General features: G+C 40.2%; 1 protein-coding gene across 1 annotated transcript in view; it reads left to right on the top strand.

Annotated features, from left to right (window-relative positions):
• The window catches only part of usp36 (ubiquitin specific peptidase 36), a 60,847-nt gene that overhangs the window by 17,660 nt on the left and 25,729 nt on the right, over positions 1-17,458 (top strand). Inside the window, exons 3-11 of the mRNA XM_057861482.1 lie at positions 1,416-1,637; positions 5,841-5,951; positions 8,409-8,511; positions 8,572-8,639; positions 8,720-8,790; positions 11,340-11,422; positions 11,508-11,619; positions 14,161-14,301; positions 14,882-14,982. Of these exons, the coding sequence (XP_057717465.1) occupies positions 1,416-1,637; positions 5,841-5,951; positions 8,409-8,511; positions 8,572-8,639; positions 8,720-8,790; positions 11,340-11,422; positions 11,508-11,619; positions 14,161-14,301; positions 14,882-14,982 (1,012 nt within the window). The remainder of the gene's footprint in view (positions 1-1,415; positions 1,638-5,840; positions 5,952-8,408; positions 8,512-8,571; positions 8,640-8,719; positions 8,791-11,339; positions 11,423-11,507; positions 11,620-14,160; positions 14,302-14,881; positions 14,983-17,458) is intronic.

The following is a 17,458-nucleotide window of genomic DNA, read 5'->3' on the forward strand; positions in this document are numbered from 1 at the left end:
CTTAAAAATGGCTTGACACAAATAGAAATTCAATTGAAAAACGTGGGAAAAAATCCTAACTTTTAAGTGATGTGTGTTATCAAGCGTAAAGGCATTTTTAGGTGTGTTATATATACTTTTAAAAATAAGATCTAAAGGTTTTTTGAGTGAAAGCAGAGAATTAGTCTTTTTTTTTATTTTATTCTAGTTACATCTGAGATGCAATTGTTGGCTGTTTTCAACAATATACATAAAAAATAAAGACATTGATTGACTGAAAATAATAAAATGTCTTGTTTTCTCATGTATATAATTGCTCTTCACTTAAAAATATATTTGTTTTATCCGATTACTCGATTAATCGATAGAATTTTCAGTCGATTACTCGATTACTAAAATATTCGATAGCTGCAGCCCTAAATCTGTCTATGCTGTCCTCACTCCGAAGCGTCTTTTTCCAAAGCTAGACAGCTAGTGAACGACGCCTTAATAATTAGACTTCTTCCTTTTTCATCTGATTTATTAATAAAATGGCCTCAAACCATTGTCCTCTTTAGACCGTCGTAAAACTACAAAAAAAAAAGTACACAAGCATTGCATTAGCAACAACGTTAGCTTAGCACGCTATACAGGTTCACTAAACATAAACATAAACAAAAAGCGTCTCATACAAAAAATAGAACATTTCGCTTACTAACATAGTATGTACATTCTTTACAACAACCATACTTACGGACAAATCTTGTCCAAGGATCATATAAGCACAACATTATCAGCCCGAGACGTCGTGCAGCCATAATGAACTGGAAAGAAAACAATAAACCATGTCGCAAAGGGACCACAAGAGTTCGTTGTTGGACAGCACAAAATGTCTTGCTGTAAAACTTACCAAAAGGCAGAATACTTTCTGAGCGGGACATGTGCGTTAATTGCGTCAAATATTTTAACGTGATTAATTTAAAAAATTAATTACCGCGCGTTAACGCGATAATTTTGACAGCCCTAGTATTAACGCATCGTAACGCACATTCTCGTTGCCGAAACGGTGACAAAATCCGATCAAAAAAACCCGTAATGCACGAAAAACGTACAGATTTTGAACGTACAGCATACACATTTCAAAATCAGTGCTCACTTGTACAAATTACGCCGAAACTGTATATTTTTTTCCTCAGAATGGAGTGATTCCATATATATTTCCCTGCACTTGCTCTATAAAAGTAACATTTACAGACCACCACAATGTTTTTTATTCATTTCTTTTAGTGTTTCTGAATGCTAAAGAGTTGCACTTTTGAACAAAATCATTATTTTATCAAGCTTTTTATCTGAGCTTGTTCTACATGGTAAAATGTCTGAGTGAGTGCTCGTCTGAGACAAGTGATTCCATAATTTTTGCTAGGGGTTGTATTTCTCACGAGTTGGATGTGGCGTAGTTTCAGACAACACCATCGGGGGCCAGGGTGACGGCATTGCCGCGCCGCAGAAAATGCTTTTCCCGCCCAACAAGCTGACACTCAAGTGGGAGCGGGTGTACAGGGTGGGAGCCGGCCTCCAAAACCTCAGCAATACCTGCTTCCTCAACTCCACCGTGCAGTGTCTCACCTACACGCCGCCGCTCGCCAACTACCTGCTCTCCAAGGAGCACAGTCGCGTCTGTGAGTGCTTCGCTTGCTAGCTGCCCTTGACTGTGATTGATGTGTTTTTTTTTTCCCCTGAATCTAGCAGTGAACGAAATAGTGCTGCAGTTATCGATTATTTTACTAATCAATTAATCTTTTAGCCAGTTGGTTTGAATAATCCGAGTCATTGGAGTAGGAACATTTAATGCGTTGCAGAATAAATTTTAGGAGATGGAAAACAAAGGCTTTTAAAAAAAACATTAAATGGGAATACGACATAAAATTCCCGAGTGTTTCTTCAATATTTGCAGACTTGAACTTTAATTTAAAAATAAATTAAAATACCTAAGCCTCAAACCATATAAAAAAATGAGGCTCTAAGTCAGAGATTGCGCTAGACATTTTCGTTGTCTGTCATTTTGACTGACAGGGTCATAAAAATCCGGTCATAATCTATTTTTACCCGTCACTTAAATTTTTAAAATGATAATGATGACATATTCAATAGTATTTAGTTTTCATTCATTTTTAATTAATATTGTAATGCTTGCTTGGCGGCGAAAAATTAGACACGGAAGTCGTATTTTTCTCCCTCTTTTTACTCTGCTTACCGCCAACAACACCAACAAAACAACAACTCCGCCCCCAAAGAAAAAGAGGCAACTATATAGACCCCAATCACCAACGTCACACTATGATCTTAATTGTGGTTGTCAGCCCAAAATCTTCTAAATATATATTAAATGCATCTTACCAGATAAAAAATGACTACTACATAGTCTGTGGTGATCGTTTGGTGCCCAGATTTCTTGTCGAATTACAGCAGTCCATCTCGCTCTCCTCTTCGCGGGTCTCAGAATACGGTAGAACTTCAAGTCTCTCCGTCTATCTTCTCTGTGACTGCAACCAACCGCCACACACGCCTTCACCATTTTGATTATTAATGTTAACGAGCAGAAAAACACGCCGTAATAGGAGGCACGTACGTAGCGGTAATGTGTAAACACGACGAGCTAATGGATAATATGGCGGCTCCAGTCAGGGGGGCGGAGTTTTGACGTCATGTGATTGGGGTCTATACACAGGCGGCAATCTAGTCCACCAATTGGATGACGCGCTGGCACACCAGGTCCACCAATAAGAACCTCGCGTTGATGTGTCAATCAAGGTGCCGCCACCAGACCCCGGTGACGCTACAATATTCTGACAGAATAGCCAACGACGTCATGCATTAAGAGAGACAATAGCTAATTAATATGCTCATTGCCACCCTGTGGTATGGGGTGTGAATTGCAACCTGTCAAAATGACGGACGGACTTCAGTTTTTTCCGTCACCGTTTTAAAAAACCGGTCAACGACGGAAAATATTCGGTTAACGCGACCCCTGCTCTAAGTACAACAAAAGAACAATTGGCTAACTTGCATAGCAAAAGGTTTTTTACAATGTTCTTAACAAACATTTATTTCCACAACAGAACTGCTAAATATACATATAACCTAAATTTCAAATGCATAAAAAAAACATTAGCCAGGAGAGGTATCAGAGTAATTTTTTGTGTGTCGCAGAGCTCGCTAAAACGCTAAAAAAAAGCGCATTTATCAAGGTTTCGTCAGCCGTAACTATGTATATAACAATCTGCTGAAACAGCCTGATAGCACAGATATAAGTACGCCTGCCCCTTTGCTATTGGATGCGTTGAGGCGTTAGCACAGCGGCACTCTGAAAACACAGGCTCTATTGTGGGCCACGCCTCCTGGCGCAAAATAATTCAAACTTGCCATTCCGTCCAAGACGTCTGTCCACTGCTCGCTTTCGCCAAAAAATCCAATCCAAAATACTGTAATGCCCCGGAAGGGGGGAAGAAGTAGAAGAGTCTGTATTGGCTTACCCACTTTATTGTGGCAACAATAATAAAGAAAAATAATAATAACAGCGGGCTGCTGCCACATGCGACCGCCATCTTTTGCGATCTATCGCCCGTTCTCCCATTCTTCCTACTCGTTTGCCTCTACGTCACACTCTCTTAAGAGGGGCTGCGCTTAGTTACGGATATTGCAATACACAATGAATAGGTTGCCGCTGAACCCTTCACACTAGGCTGCCGCTAGTTTGAAACGACCTTTTAAAAAATCATTTGCAAGGCGTGGCAGCTTTTATTTTAGTGTGACGCTGCAACCACAATCTTTCATTTGTGGGGGAAACCCAGAACTAGTGTATAGATTAATCTAGTGCTGCAACGATTAATCGATTAACTCGTGTAGGGCTGTAGCTATCGAATATCTTAGTAATCGAGTAATCGACAAAAAATTCGATCGATTAATCGAGTAATCGGATAAAACATTTTTAGGTGAAGAGCTATTATATACATGAGAAAACAAGACATTTCATCTAATATTGAACCATTTTCAGTCAATCAATGTCTTTATTTTCGATGTACATTGTTGAAAACAGCCAACAATTGCATCTCAGATGCAACTAGAATTTGTGTCAAGCCGTTTTTAAGTTCTAGTTAAGTTTTAAGTTGGTCTAAACTGTAAGTCCTGATAGGATTTTGAGTTTTTGCAGTGTTCAAAATAAATGTATGATACAGGCTGTATTGGAGCACATTAGGGACCAGTGCTACTAGGTGTTTTATCCAGCAATGACTACTGAGCTAAAATTGATAGTTAGCCTTATTAAGTTTTTATTTTACACCCTCATCACTCCACAACGCTGTGTTGTGTTAAAGCCTGTATGTAAGACACGTTAGCCACGCATCGACAGTGGTCATAATTAATAGAAACCTAGCCCTCCGCAGGGCTAACGTTACGTGAGCTACTGACAGTAACGTTAATCTTATTTATTAGCGCTTAGCGCTCTTCATTAGCGATTAGCGCGCTACAGCTTTAAGATGGTGGCTGTTTACTAACGTCGATGACTCTGTCATTTCGCATCTAGTTCAAAATACATTTGATCTCTATGAGACGCACCAGACGCTACCTGCTATCAACGTAGCATCATGCGGGCTAGTTTTTATCAACGTCTGCGTCGTTTGTAGCGGCTGTCAGCTGCAGTAAGTTTTTTTTTTTTTTTTTGCTTCTTCCTCTACGCACGTGACATGAGCGCGTTGTCCCGCTTTGAATAAATGAATGAATGAATGAATTTATTGTCATTATCATCATCAGTATCATTGACAGTTACAGAGTGTGGGATAGTTTGGCCAGAAAGGAGAAACATTGACACAGAATATGGAATAATTTGCCAGAAGAAAGACTATGACAGACAAAGGAAGATGGGGAAAAAAGCAAATGCTTATCGATACCCGTCCCCCAACAGCCCGGGACGCACAATCAAGCATGTTAGTGTTGCATAGTCCATTTTTTTACTCATGTATCTTTCAAAAAATCATTGATTGCCATGGCTTTAAAAGTAGTCCGAGCAAAACGTGATGCTTAGAGCTGTCAAACTTAACGATTACTCGAGGTGAGTAAAATTACTCGGATCAGTTTTTAAACTCGAGTTACTTGAGTTGCTCGAGTATTCGTTTAAGCTCTAAATTGGAGTATTCGATTTGAAAAAAAATTTCGAATTAAATTTTGTTGCTTCGAGTATTCGTTTAATTAAAGTGGCATTGTAATGGTTTATTTTGAAAGTGTTTGCATTTCGTTTTATTGATTAGAGTGGATACACTACCCTCTGGTCTGCCTCATTTCAAATGGCTGAATACAACTGCTCCCTGTTCAGACCAACGTAAGTTAAGTTTTTGTTTGAGCTCATGTTTTTAATGCATTCGTAATTTAGTTTATAGGTATATTTAGCCGTTTTTTGTGGGAATATGTGTCTGAACCATTTGTTAGGAGCATTGTTTAAAAAGAAAAAAAAGTTAGCATTTTATGTCATTTACGCTAGCAGACGTTTGCTATGTAAGTTAGCCAATTGTTCTTTTGTTGTACATAGATCCTTATTCATTTTTTTTATACAGTTTGTGGCTCAGCTCAGGTATTTTAATTTATCTGGTTCCTTATCCGAATATTCGAACTAATTCATCGATTTTAGTCGACTACTAAAATAATCGTTAGCTGCAGCCTTAGATTAATCGACTACTAAAATGTATATCTGCAGCCCTAGTGCGAAGAAGCTCGGGATCACTGTGTTGCTTAAAATAACAATGGCACCGTTTGAATGGGTTCAATTTCCATTGTCGTGAATGGCAATGAACGAATAAATCAGTTTCCCTTCTTTTTGCGCTCTTTTTCAGGCCACCAGTCAGGCTTCTGTATGATCTGCGTCATGCAGAACCACATCATCCAGACGTTTGCCAACACGGGCAACGCCATCAAACCAGTGTCCTTCATCCGAGACCTGAAAAGTGAGCGCGCCGCCCTGACTCGAATTGGTTTCGACCGTGACGTCACACTGCAGTACATTAGATGAGCGCGGGAATGAATGGGCGGAGGGGGAGTTGAGGCGTGAGTCGAGTTGAGAGGTGCTGAAGTCTCCAAGGACCCCTTCCTACTCTTGCAACCCTCCCTCCCTCGCTTACCTTGCTGCTGCAGTCCCCCCCCCCCCCCCCCCCCACTTCACTCCTCACCATCTTTCTCTTGTGCCCTCTCCGTCTCCTTGCGACTGCAGACTTGCTTTACCATAAGAGTACTCCTGGGTTAACAAAAAAAAAAGAAAATGTCATCTCTATTGAATTTTTTGAGGAAAAAAACGGTTTTAGGTTTCCACCCAGCGGACATGACTTATTGCTGTTTGTGTGAAAGGACGCTTTGCTGGAAATGCGGCGATGAGCGCATTAAATATCGACCAGCTTCAGGCTCCAGGAAGCTTTTGGAATTACATTAGCGCTAATGCGATGAGTTGGATAAAACTCACTAAGTGACTATGAATGTTTCATTGTTTTTCTTTTGCGGAGAGAAAAAAATGCCCTAAATCTGCTGTTGTGATAAAGATTAACTGCTGTTTTGGCAGTCGTTTAAAGGGATCCACGGATAGAAAGACTTGTAGTTCTTAAAAGATAAATGTTAGTACAAGTTATTATAATTTGATATTGAAACCCCACTTTCTTGATGTTTTCGTTTTTATACAATTTGTAAAAGTATTTTAACTAGTAGGTCAGCATTGTTGTTGACGTAAGGTAATAAGGTAGTGATTTGAATACGCCACAAGGTGTCTATGACGAGTTTTAGATTAATTAGGGATCAAGCCAATGAGTGCGTTTTTTTCCCCTCAACTGCACCACGGTGGAGAGAGAAAGAGTGGACACAGGCATTCAGATTTGTAGCGCGGACCGCACCGTGTATTAGCATAAGCTTCGGCAACTCTTTCACTTCACACTTAAGTGATATAATGAAAGTACTACAAAACTACCGTATTGCCCCAAATGTAAGACTGTGTTTTTTGCATTGAAATAAGATTGAAAAAGTGAGGGTCGTCTTATATTCGCGGTCTAGACGTTATCCCCATTCACGACGGTAGATGGCGCCAGATATCATTAAAGCGATGTTCTGTCATGACAGATCTCAGCTACTCTCAAGTTTAACCAGTTTGCATTATTTTATTGCAATGTTTTTCCTTATTCAGATTTGTTTCAAGACTACAGTTACAGTTAGGCTTCACTTTGATGGTTAATGCAGTTATTGCAATTTTGTTTTATCACAATAGATTGGTTTATTTACATTTCAAAAAGCAGAATCCATTCATTTACGAATGTGATTGCACTATGATGCTGGGAGCCATTTTCAGGAGTCTTGTGAAGACAACACAAATGAATGTGAATCACAATAGACCAAGTCTTAAAAAAAAAAAAAAATGTATAGTTGCGGCGTATAGGGACAAAACGCACTCATTGACTTGATGTAGATTAATGTAAAACTCATCATTGACACCTCGTGGTGTATTTAAATCGCTACCTTACATAGTGACTGTGAAGTATGGCAGTGTGGCCCAGTGATGTCAACAACAAAGGCGAGCTACCAGTTTATTTTTTTTATTTAAAATTTTACTAAATTTATTAAAATGAAAACATGAAGAGGGGTTTTAATTAGGGCTGTCAAAATTATCGCGTTAACAGGCGGTAATTTTTTTAAATTAATCGCGTTAGAATATTTGCTGCAATTAACGCACATGCCCCGCTCAGATTTAAATGACGGTACAGTGAAACGCTCACTTGTTACTTGTGTTTTTTGGAGTTTTGTCGCCCTCTGCTGGCGCTTGGGTGCGACTGATTTTATGGGCTTATACACCCATGAGCATTGTGTAATTATTGTCATCAATGGCGGGCTACTAGTTTATTTTTTTATTTAAATTTTTACAAATTTTATTAAAACGAAAACATTAAGAGGGGTTTTAATATAAAATTTCTATAACTTGTACTAACATTTTGTTTAAGAACTACAAGTCTTTCTATCCATGGATCGCTTTAACAGGATGTTAATGTCATCTTGTTGACTTATTGTTATAATAAAGAAATACAATACTTATGTACAGAATGTTGAATGTATATATCCGTCTTGTCTTTCCATTCCAACAATAATTTGCAGAAAAATATGGCATATTTTATAGATGGTTTGAATTGCGATTAATTAAGATTAATTTTTAAGCTGTAATTAACTCGATTAAAAATTTTAATCGTTTGACAGCCCTAGTTTTAATATCAAATTATTAGTACTCGTAATAGCATTTTTCTTTTAAGAACTACATCTTTTTATCCGTGGTTCCCTTTAACAAATGACCATTTGGTCGTCACTTTTATTATGTAATGAGAGCTTGCAGTTCAAAATCTGGCATGACAATAACTAATGGACAATTTACTGTCGTGCAGAAATCGCCCGACATTTCCGCTTCGGTAACCAGGAGGACGCGCACGAGTTCCTGCGGTACACCATTGACGCCATGCAGAAAGCCTGTCTCAACGGCTACCCAAAGTGAGAACTTTTAATATTTTTTAACAAAGAGCATGGGTTGAAAATGTATTTCTTGTGCAGGCTCGACAGGCAAACGCAAGCCACAACGCTAGTGCACCAGATCTTTGGAGGTTATCTGCGGTCAAGAGGTATGTCCTGGTTTTGTCAACATGTCACACAGTGCATTTACCGGATACATCCATTCACGGCTGTTCTTTTCTCTTCACAGTAAAATGTTCCATTTGTAAAAGTGTGTCGGACACTTACGACCCTTACCTGGACATCGCTGTGGAGATACGGGTCAGTTCTGTTGAGGCATACAATCTGTTACTGTTGACTTGCAGATTATAAACATTAGGTACAGTGGGGCAAATAAGTATTTAGTCAACCACTAATTGTGCAAGTTCTCCCACTTGAAAATATTAGAGAGGCCTTTAATTGTCAACATGGGTAAACCTCAACCATGAGAGACAGAATATGGAGAAGAAGAAAAAAAAACAGAAAATCAGTTTGATTTTTAAAGAATTTATTTGCAAATCATGGTGGAAAATAAGTATTTGGTCTATACTAAAAGTTCATCTCAATACTTTGTTATGTACCCTTTGTTGGCAATAACGGATGCCAAACGTTTTCTGTAACTCTTCACAAGCTTCTCACACACTGTTGCTGGTATTTTGGCCCATTCCTCCAAGCAGATCTCCTCTACAGCCGTGATGTTTTGGGGCTGTCGTTGGGCAACACGGACTTCGACTCCCTCCTCACCTCGTGGCATCAAAATGATAACAAGAATGTTGAGCAAAAATCCCAGAACCACACGGAGGGACCTAGTGAATGACCTACAGAGAGCTGGGACCACAGTAGCAAAGGCTACTATCAGTAACACAATGCGCCTGCAGGGACTCAAATCCTGCACTGCCAGACGTGTCCCCCTGCTGAAGAAAGTACACGTCCAAGCCTGTCTGCGGTTCGCTAGAGAGCATTTGGATGATCCAGAAGAGGACTGGGAGAATGTGTTATGGTCAGATAAAACCAAAATAGAACTTTTTGGTAGAAACACAGGTTCTCTTGTTTGGAAGAGGAAAAAAAACTGAATTTCACCATACCCACTGTGAAGTATGGGGGTGGAAACATCATGCTTTGGGGCTGTTTTTCTGCAAAGGGACCAGGACGACTGATCTGTGTAAAGGAAAGAATGAATGGGGCCATGTATCGAGAGATTTTGAGTGAAAATCTCCTTCCATGAACAAGGGCATTGAAGATGAGACGTGGCTGGGTCTTTCAGCATGACAATGATCCCAAACACACAGCCAGGGCAACAAAGGAGTGGCTTCGTAAGAAGCATTTCAAGGCCCTGGAGTGGCCTAGCCATAGCCTGGTACTCCAGACTCACCGCTGTTCCAGCTATTGAGTCTGGCCACCATTAAGCGGATAAAATTTCCAGGGCGGAGCAAGCCTCAGCAAACAGACAGCGGAGTGGACCAATCAGTGACGGGCGGGACGAGGGACTTGCGCGTGGAAGTAAACATACGAGGAGAGCGGAGTTTATTCAACACGGCTAGCGCGAGACAGACTGTTGTCAATGACTTGTGTCAATGTGTTTTTGGTAATTTAAAACTGATTTTACCGTGGATTGGAAAATATTCTCGGCTCTCTTGTTCGCCATCTGTGTTGTTGTGGAGACGACTTTCGACGCTGAAGAGTGACGTTGCTCGTTGAGAACATGTCACGCAAATAAACGAATCTGATTTGTCGATTGATTTTGTACTTGCTCGAGAGTGGGCTGGGTCCCAGACTATACTCTCAGTGTTTGAAAAACAGGGAGAACAGTCTGGCCGTGCCAGGCAAGCCTAGCCAGTCTCCAGATCTCAACCCCATAGAAAATCTGCCGAGGGAGTCGAAACTCTGTGTTGCCCAACGACAGCCCCAAAACATAACTGCTCTAGAGGAGATCTGCATGGAGGAATGGGCCAAAATACCAGCAACAGTGTGTGAAAAGCTTGTGAAGAGTTACAGAAAACGTTTGGCCTCCGTTATTGCCAACAAAGGGTACATAACAAAGTATTGAGATGAACTTTTGGTATTGACCAAATACCTTTTTTCCACCATGATTTGCAAATAAATTCTTTAAAAATCAAACAATGTGATTTTCTGGGGTTTTTTCCACATTCTGTCTCTCATGGTTGAGGTTTACCCATGTTGACAATTACAGGCCTCTAATATTTTCAAGTGGGAGAACTTGCACAATTAGTGGTTGACTAAATACTTATTTGCCCCACTGTATGTTTACATGGACACTTATATTGGGATTAAAAGCCTGGTCGGAATAAAAATGCTTCATGTACAGTGTATCACAAAAGTGAGTGCACCCCTGGTATTTCTCCAGATATTTAAATATATTTTATATGGGACAACACTGACAAAATGACACTTTGACACAATGAAAATTCGTCTGTGTGCAGCTTATATAATAGTTAATATATTCTGCCCTCAAAACCTCCAGTGTCCTGCCATCAGTCAGCTGCGGCCACAGCTGCCCACACAGATGCCTAATCAAAATTCTTTATCGGCTTTTTGCTTTGTTTTGTTTTGTTAATTGGCCAATGTTTGAAAAAAGCCCGTATATCGTGTCGATATCGGTCGACCTCTATTCATGAACACGGCGCATTCGATCATAATTTTAATCCGAACGCTGATCAGATTGAAGAAATTTTGTCCATGTACACATAGCTATTGTAAAGCCTGTAATAACTTACTTATTTACTTTAATAACTTTTATAATTATCTGCCCTCGGCAGTGATAGATGACAGTGAAGTAGTTAAACGCTAATTTGGTGCCTTTTGTCTTTTAGCAAGCTGTGAACATTGTGCGAGCCTTGGAACTCTTTGTAAAACCTGATGTTTTGAATGGCGAAAACGCCTACATGTGCGCCAAGTGAGTCCAGAACCTGCCCTGAATGTATTCCTTTCCCACGAAAAAGTGAGTAAGGAGATTTCCCTGCGCTCTCCCTCCTTCGTAGGTGCAAAAAGAAAGTGCCAGCGACAAAACGGTTCACCGTCCATCGAGCGTCAAATGTGCTGACGCTTTCCCTCAAGAGATTCGCCAACTTCAGTGGAGGGAAAATAACAAAGGTTTGACAAATGCAACTTTAAAGTGGTCCTCCACCTTAAATACATGTAGGCTCTAATAAACCACAATTGTTCTCTTGTACTAAAATATGTTGTTCGAAACATATAAAATGTTAAATCAATGGCAATATTTTATAATATTTACTACATATTTTGACTGTAAGTTGGCGCCATGGTTTGCGGGCTCGCAGTGATGACGTCATTGGGATCTTTCCAAATGTGTAGCGTGTTCAACAATTGCCTATTGCTGCCTAAACTCGCGAAGTAAAATGCCACGATGTGATGCTTTTGGATGCAATTTCCAGTCAAATGGAAACAAGGGGAGTGAAGTGAGTGGTCAAGGTGGAATTATTATTTTTAGTGAATAAATGTGCATAAGTGGAAGCTTCTCCCCCTTTTTTGGTCCCTGTAAGCACGTATCCTACCCACCATGGAGCCCGAACATTTTTTCTGGATCCTCAGTCAAGTAAGGGATCAGTCTATTTTCTGGATCCGACGGTCCCATTGCGTCCGCAGTATTGGTTTCGGATCTGTCTATTTTTTTATTCGTCGGTCCCACAGTGACTTTTCGGATCAGTCTATTTTGTGGAATCGACGGCCTGATCGCGGCTGCAACATTGCCATGGGATCGGTCTAATTCCTGGATCTTCGAGTGAGTTAAAAAAACGTGGATTTGGATTACTATTGCTATCTTTTTTGTTGACTATTCTTCATGTGAGTTTTCCCCCAAATCATACCAAATAATCAAAGCACTATGGCACGCTACAGTGACGACAGTGACTCTGACATGGACCTTACAACAATGTTGGAGTTCGTCAGGGAACGCATGTTTGCATACTGCTGAGCTCCTGAGTATAGAGTGGTCAAGGTGGAAATATTATTTTTTGTGAATAAAATTTGCATAGGTGGAAACTTCTCCCCTTTTTGGTACTTTTATACACGTATCCTAGCTACCACTCGTTGCAATGTACAAGACATGGATTACACAAGGTGTGCTCTTTGGCCTGTACTGTATGTAAAGCACACGACAGATCTGGATGCTAACAGTCTACATAATTATATTGGGATAAGTTTGAAAACGCAACATGCTTACCTTGAGTATCTGCTAATAAAACCGGAGTTCCCTACAGCGTACACTCTCGCTCCCAACCGGAGTTCCCAACAGCATACGCTCTCTCGCTCTGTAGTCATTGAGATTTTTGCCCAACTTTTGTCTTATCAGGGATTTGCTGCACGCATTTTTCCCTGAAGCGCGTCTTGTGAAGGACCGACAGTGCTGTCCTGCTTCTCACTTTTCAGATCTGGTTCAAATAGGGAGGGTAGAACTGACGACATGTTGGGAGAGCTAACAAGTGACACGCTGGAATTTCGGCAACGGGCCCGGTGACGTCACACACTGTGACGTAACAAGAATGGCGACCTATTACTTAAAATAATTTAACAAACTTTATTAAAACAAAAACATTAAGAGGGGTTTTAATATCAAATTATTATAACTCATACTAGCATTTATCTTTTAAGAATTACTTGTCTTAAAAATAGAGGATCCCTTTAACTCTTTCACTCCCAGCCATTTTCACCAGAGCAAGGCCCTTCGCTCCCGGCCGTTTTTTCTGGACTTTGACTGATTTTGCAAGGCCCACAGAAAATTCTGTTCTATTGCTATATAAACTTTGAACCCACCAAAAGAAAGATTGGACTCTTCTTTCAGCAGAAAAAAAAGTAAGTTTGTATCTTTTTCCATTCTTTAGAAATCAGCATTAGAAAATAGCTTAGTTTGAGCAATTTTCCAATTTCTGATGAAAAAACGGAGAAAATGAGCTTTTTGTAAACGCATACATTTCAAACATAACTTTGACTTTAACAAAGCTATTTTTTGCATTAGTTACATCCCAAACATCTGAATGTTTTCCTTTTACAAAATACTATGAACAACCAGACAAATAGAGCTTTAGATAGAATAGTAACAATTTATTCACACACAACGACTGAGAGATGACGGTTTGTCGCCGAGATGACGCCGTTGTCGCCACGTCAGCTGTGTAAACTTTTCCCTCATCGTTGTCTGTCTCACAAAGATGGATTATTTTTGCATTTCTGCGGGGTCTGCTAGGCGAGCCGCTCCACGGGCGGTTTCACTCGTTTTGCACGATCGTCCAGCGCCTGGTGTCCCAGGCGTCCTCTCGTTGTTTTGTCTGGTCGGAGCGCCGCCTGGGCTCAATCCGCCAGCGCTTTGACAATGCTGGCCGGCCGTTCACTGCTGTTGAATCGGCTTGTCTAGTCTTCCAAAATGTGCTACTGCCCTCCAGTGGCCAGTTTTATTGCTTTAAAATTGGTTTGGAGCATTTTTCTTTGTTTCTCAGATACAGCGGAAGCTATATATGCTTCTTATAAAAAAAAACAAAAAAAACGCAAAAGACGTATAAATACGGTTGTGGGACAGTTGAGCATTTAAAAATAAAACGTATTTATACGGTTCCGGGAGCAAATCAGTTAAAGATCTCTCCAGTCGTTTCACACATGACTTTTCTTGTTTTTTTGTAGGACGTTGGCTATCCCGAGTTCCTCAACATTCGGCCCTACATGTCTCAGAGCTCGGGCGATCCGGTTACATATGGTCTCTATGCTGTTCTGGTTCACTCGGGCTACAGCTGCCACGCCGGACACTATTACTGCTACGTCAAGGTAAGACAGTGACATGTGAGGTTCACCATTGATTCACACCGTTCCCATCAGTGTTTTCCTTGTTCATTTTTCTTGATTTGCCACACTTGGCGCATTTTCACCCACTCCAAAAAATCAATATTATTCCCTTTCATTTGACATTCAATTCAACAATGAAATTCAGACATTTAACTTTTACTAATTTTTGACATTGCGTCTTCTAGTTTTTAAAGTAAGGATAATAAAGATACTGAACAAATACTCATCAGTTTGTCACTAGTAGACGTCCAATACATCTGAACTTTTCTCTTGAGTGTTAGACTAAAAAATGACACCCTAACAAGCTCTAATGCTGCATGTCACTGACCCCTAGTGGCACTGGCTATGTACTACAGTAGTTAGAGCACATTTACTTGCCCCCCAACTGTGCCATATCTGAAATGTTTTACCCCCTGAGTTGTGATTGTATGGTGCTTGATTATTCTAGAAAATACCTTTATAATGTTGTGACGGATTGTGTTTCTTAACATCTCAACGGCTAAACCTCTTGACACTTTGTTGTTATCACCACCACACAAGAAAATCTACCTCATTTTTCCAGGCAAGCAATGGACTATGGTACCAGATGAATGACTCCATAGTGCACTCCAGTAACATCAAGGTGGTCTTGAACCAGCAGGCTTACGTGCTTTTCTACTTGAGGTGAGACGAAAAGCCTAACATTTTATCAGGGGTGTCCAAACTACAGTAGGCGGGCCAACTGCCGTTTGGCAAAAAATGAGGAAAACACAGGTGGTCCCCAGGTTACGAACAAGTTCCGTTCCTACGCTGGCGACTAGAGCTGAATCGATTACTCGAATAATTTGAGTAACTCTGTTTTAAGAATTGATCGATGTATTTTCTTCCGCGTCAAGTAGTTGTTTAATTTTGCTAGCTCTAAGGATGACGTTTTGCACCGACTACTTTTAATTCAACACAACGCACTGACGTCACGTGCTTAGAAGAAGGGAGACGTGGTGGATATATTTGATTTCAACCACACATGAACATAGAGGTAATGATGAAGAAGCTGACCAAAGCTAAGAGAAAAGCATCAAGAAAAAGCAGAAAATGTCAAAAGTGTGGGAGCATTTCAAGCCGGAGACCAAGGTGGACGCTTTTTCATGTATTCACTGTAAGACCGCGGTTGCACAACACTACCCCCGCCTACCACGGCCTCGCCGACGCCTCCGCATCCCTGGCTGAACCCCGCGACCGCCCCTGAAACCCGGGCTGGGTGCTACTGCGCGACCCGCCAGCTAGAGGTGTGCGACATTTCCGTTTCTTAGATTATTCGCGATTCGGCCATGGAAGATTCGAGAAGGATTCACAAACATCCAAATTCCAAGTATTGAAATATGTCAAGTAAAGCAAAACTAAAACACAGCGCGGTCTTCGGGACGCAATGAGGAACGGACCGAGAGTAAACATAATGCTTGTTATTACCCGAGTAATGACAATTCTCAACTCACGGCTCTGGCTCAACTCATGCCACTAGATTAAAAAAAAAAAAAAAAAACAATAATACCTGACTGCTGCCAACAGCCGCTACAAACTACATCCACATAATGCTATGGTAGATATCACAAGTATAAAGAACTACAGTAGATGCAAAAATGACAGTCTCGGCGACGTTAGCTGCACATGTATAGATAACTAGATGCGTATTGACATACTTGCCGGCGTTTGTAAACAGCCACCATCTTTAAGCAGTAGACTTCCCTGGAAGGCTGTTGTAGCGAACCTAATCAACTTTTTATCTGAAATACTCCTAAATTGGCAAAATCTTGACTTGAATCTATCTTTAAAACAGTTTTAAAACGTTCACATGTCAAAAGTAGACAGAAGGGAAATTATGGAATAACAGGAGCAATTTTAACTACTTTAACAATTGATTCACAACATTAAATTCATTGTAGGGCTGCAGCTATCGAATATTTTAGTAATCGAGTAATCGACTGAAAATTCTATCGATTAATCGAGTAATCGGATAAAACAAATATATTTTTAGGTGAAGAGCAATTATAGATTTACATGAGAAAACAAGACATTTTATCATTTTCAGTCAATCAATGTCTTTATTTTTTATGTATATTGTTGAAAACAGCGAACAATTGCATCTCAGATGTAACTAGAATTAAAAAAAAAAAAAGACTAATTCACTGCTTTCACTCAAAAAACCTTTGGATCTTATTTACAATATATATATATATACTGGACTGTCTCAGAAAATTAGACAATATTCTAATTTCCTGAGACAGTCAGGAAATTAGAATATTGTGTATTCTAATTTCCTGAGACAGTCCTGTATATATACACAGGACTGTCTCAAAAAATTAGAATATTGTCTATTCTAATTTTCTGAGACAGTCCAGTATGTATATATATATACACACACCTAAAAATGCCTTTACGCTTGATAACACACATCACTTAAAAGTTAGGATTTTCCCCCACGTTTTTCAATTGAATTTCTATTTGTGTCAAGCCATTTTTAAGTTCTAGTTAAGGTCCTGATAGGATTTTGAGTTTTTGCACTGTTCAAAATAAATGTATGATACAGGCTGTATTGGAGCACATTAGGGACTAGTGCTACTTGGTGTTTTATCCAGCAATGACTACTGAGCTAAAATTGATAGTTAGCATTATTGAGTTTTTATTTGACACCCTTATCACTCCACAACGCTATGTTATGTTAAAGCCTGTATGTAAGACACGTTAGCCACGCATCGAAAGTGGTTTTAATTGATTGAAACCTAGCCCTCCGCAGGGCTAACGTAAGATGAGCTAGTAGTGACAGTAACGTTAACCTTATATATTAGCGCTTAGCGCTTTTTATTAGCGCTTAGCGCTCTACTGCTTTAAGATGGCGGCTGTTTGCTAACGCTGCCCAGACGCGGCCTAGTCTGTGATTGCGCATCTAGTTCAACATACATGTGATCTCTATGAGACTTACCAGACGCTAGCTGCAACTAATGTAGCATGTGCGGGCTAGTATTTAGCAACGTCGGCGTCGTTTGTAGCGGTTGTCGGCTGCAGTAAGTTTTTTTTTTTTGCTTCTTCCTCTACGCACGTGACATCAGCGCGTTGTCCCGCATTAAAAGTAGTCCGAGCAAAACGTGATGCTTAGAGCTGTCAA

Source organism: Corythoichthys intestinalis, chromosome 16 (genome assembly GCF_030265065.1).
Source record: "Corythoichthys intestinalis isolate RoL2023-P3 chromosome 16, ASM3026506v1, whole genome shotgun sequence".
Taxonomy (NCBI): domain Eukaryota; kingdom Metazoa; phylum Chordata; class Actinopteri; order Syngnathiformes; family Syngnathidae; genus Corythoichthys; species Corythoichthys intestinalis.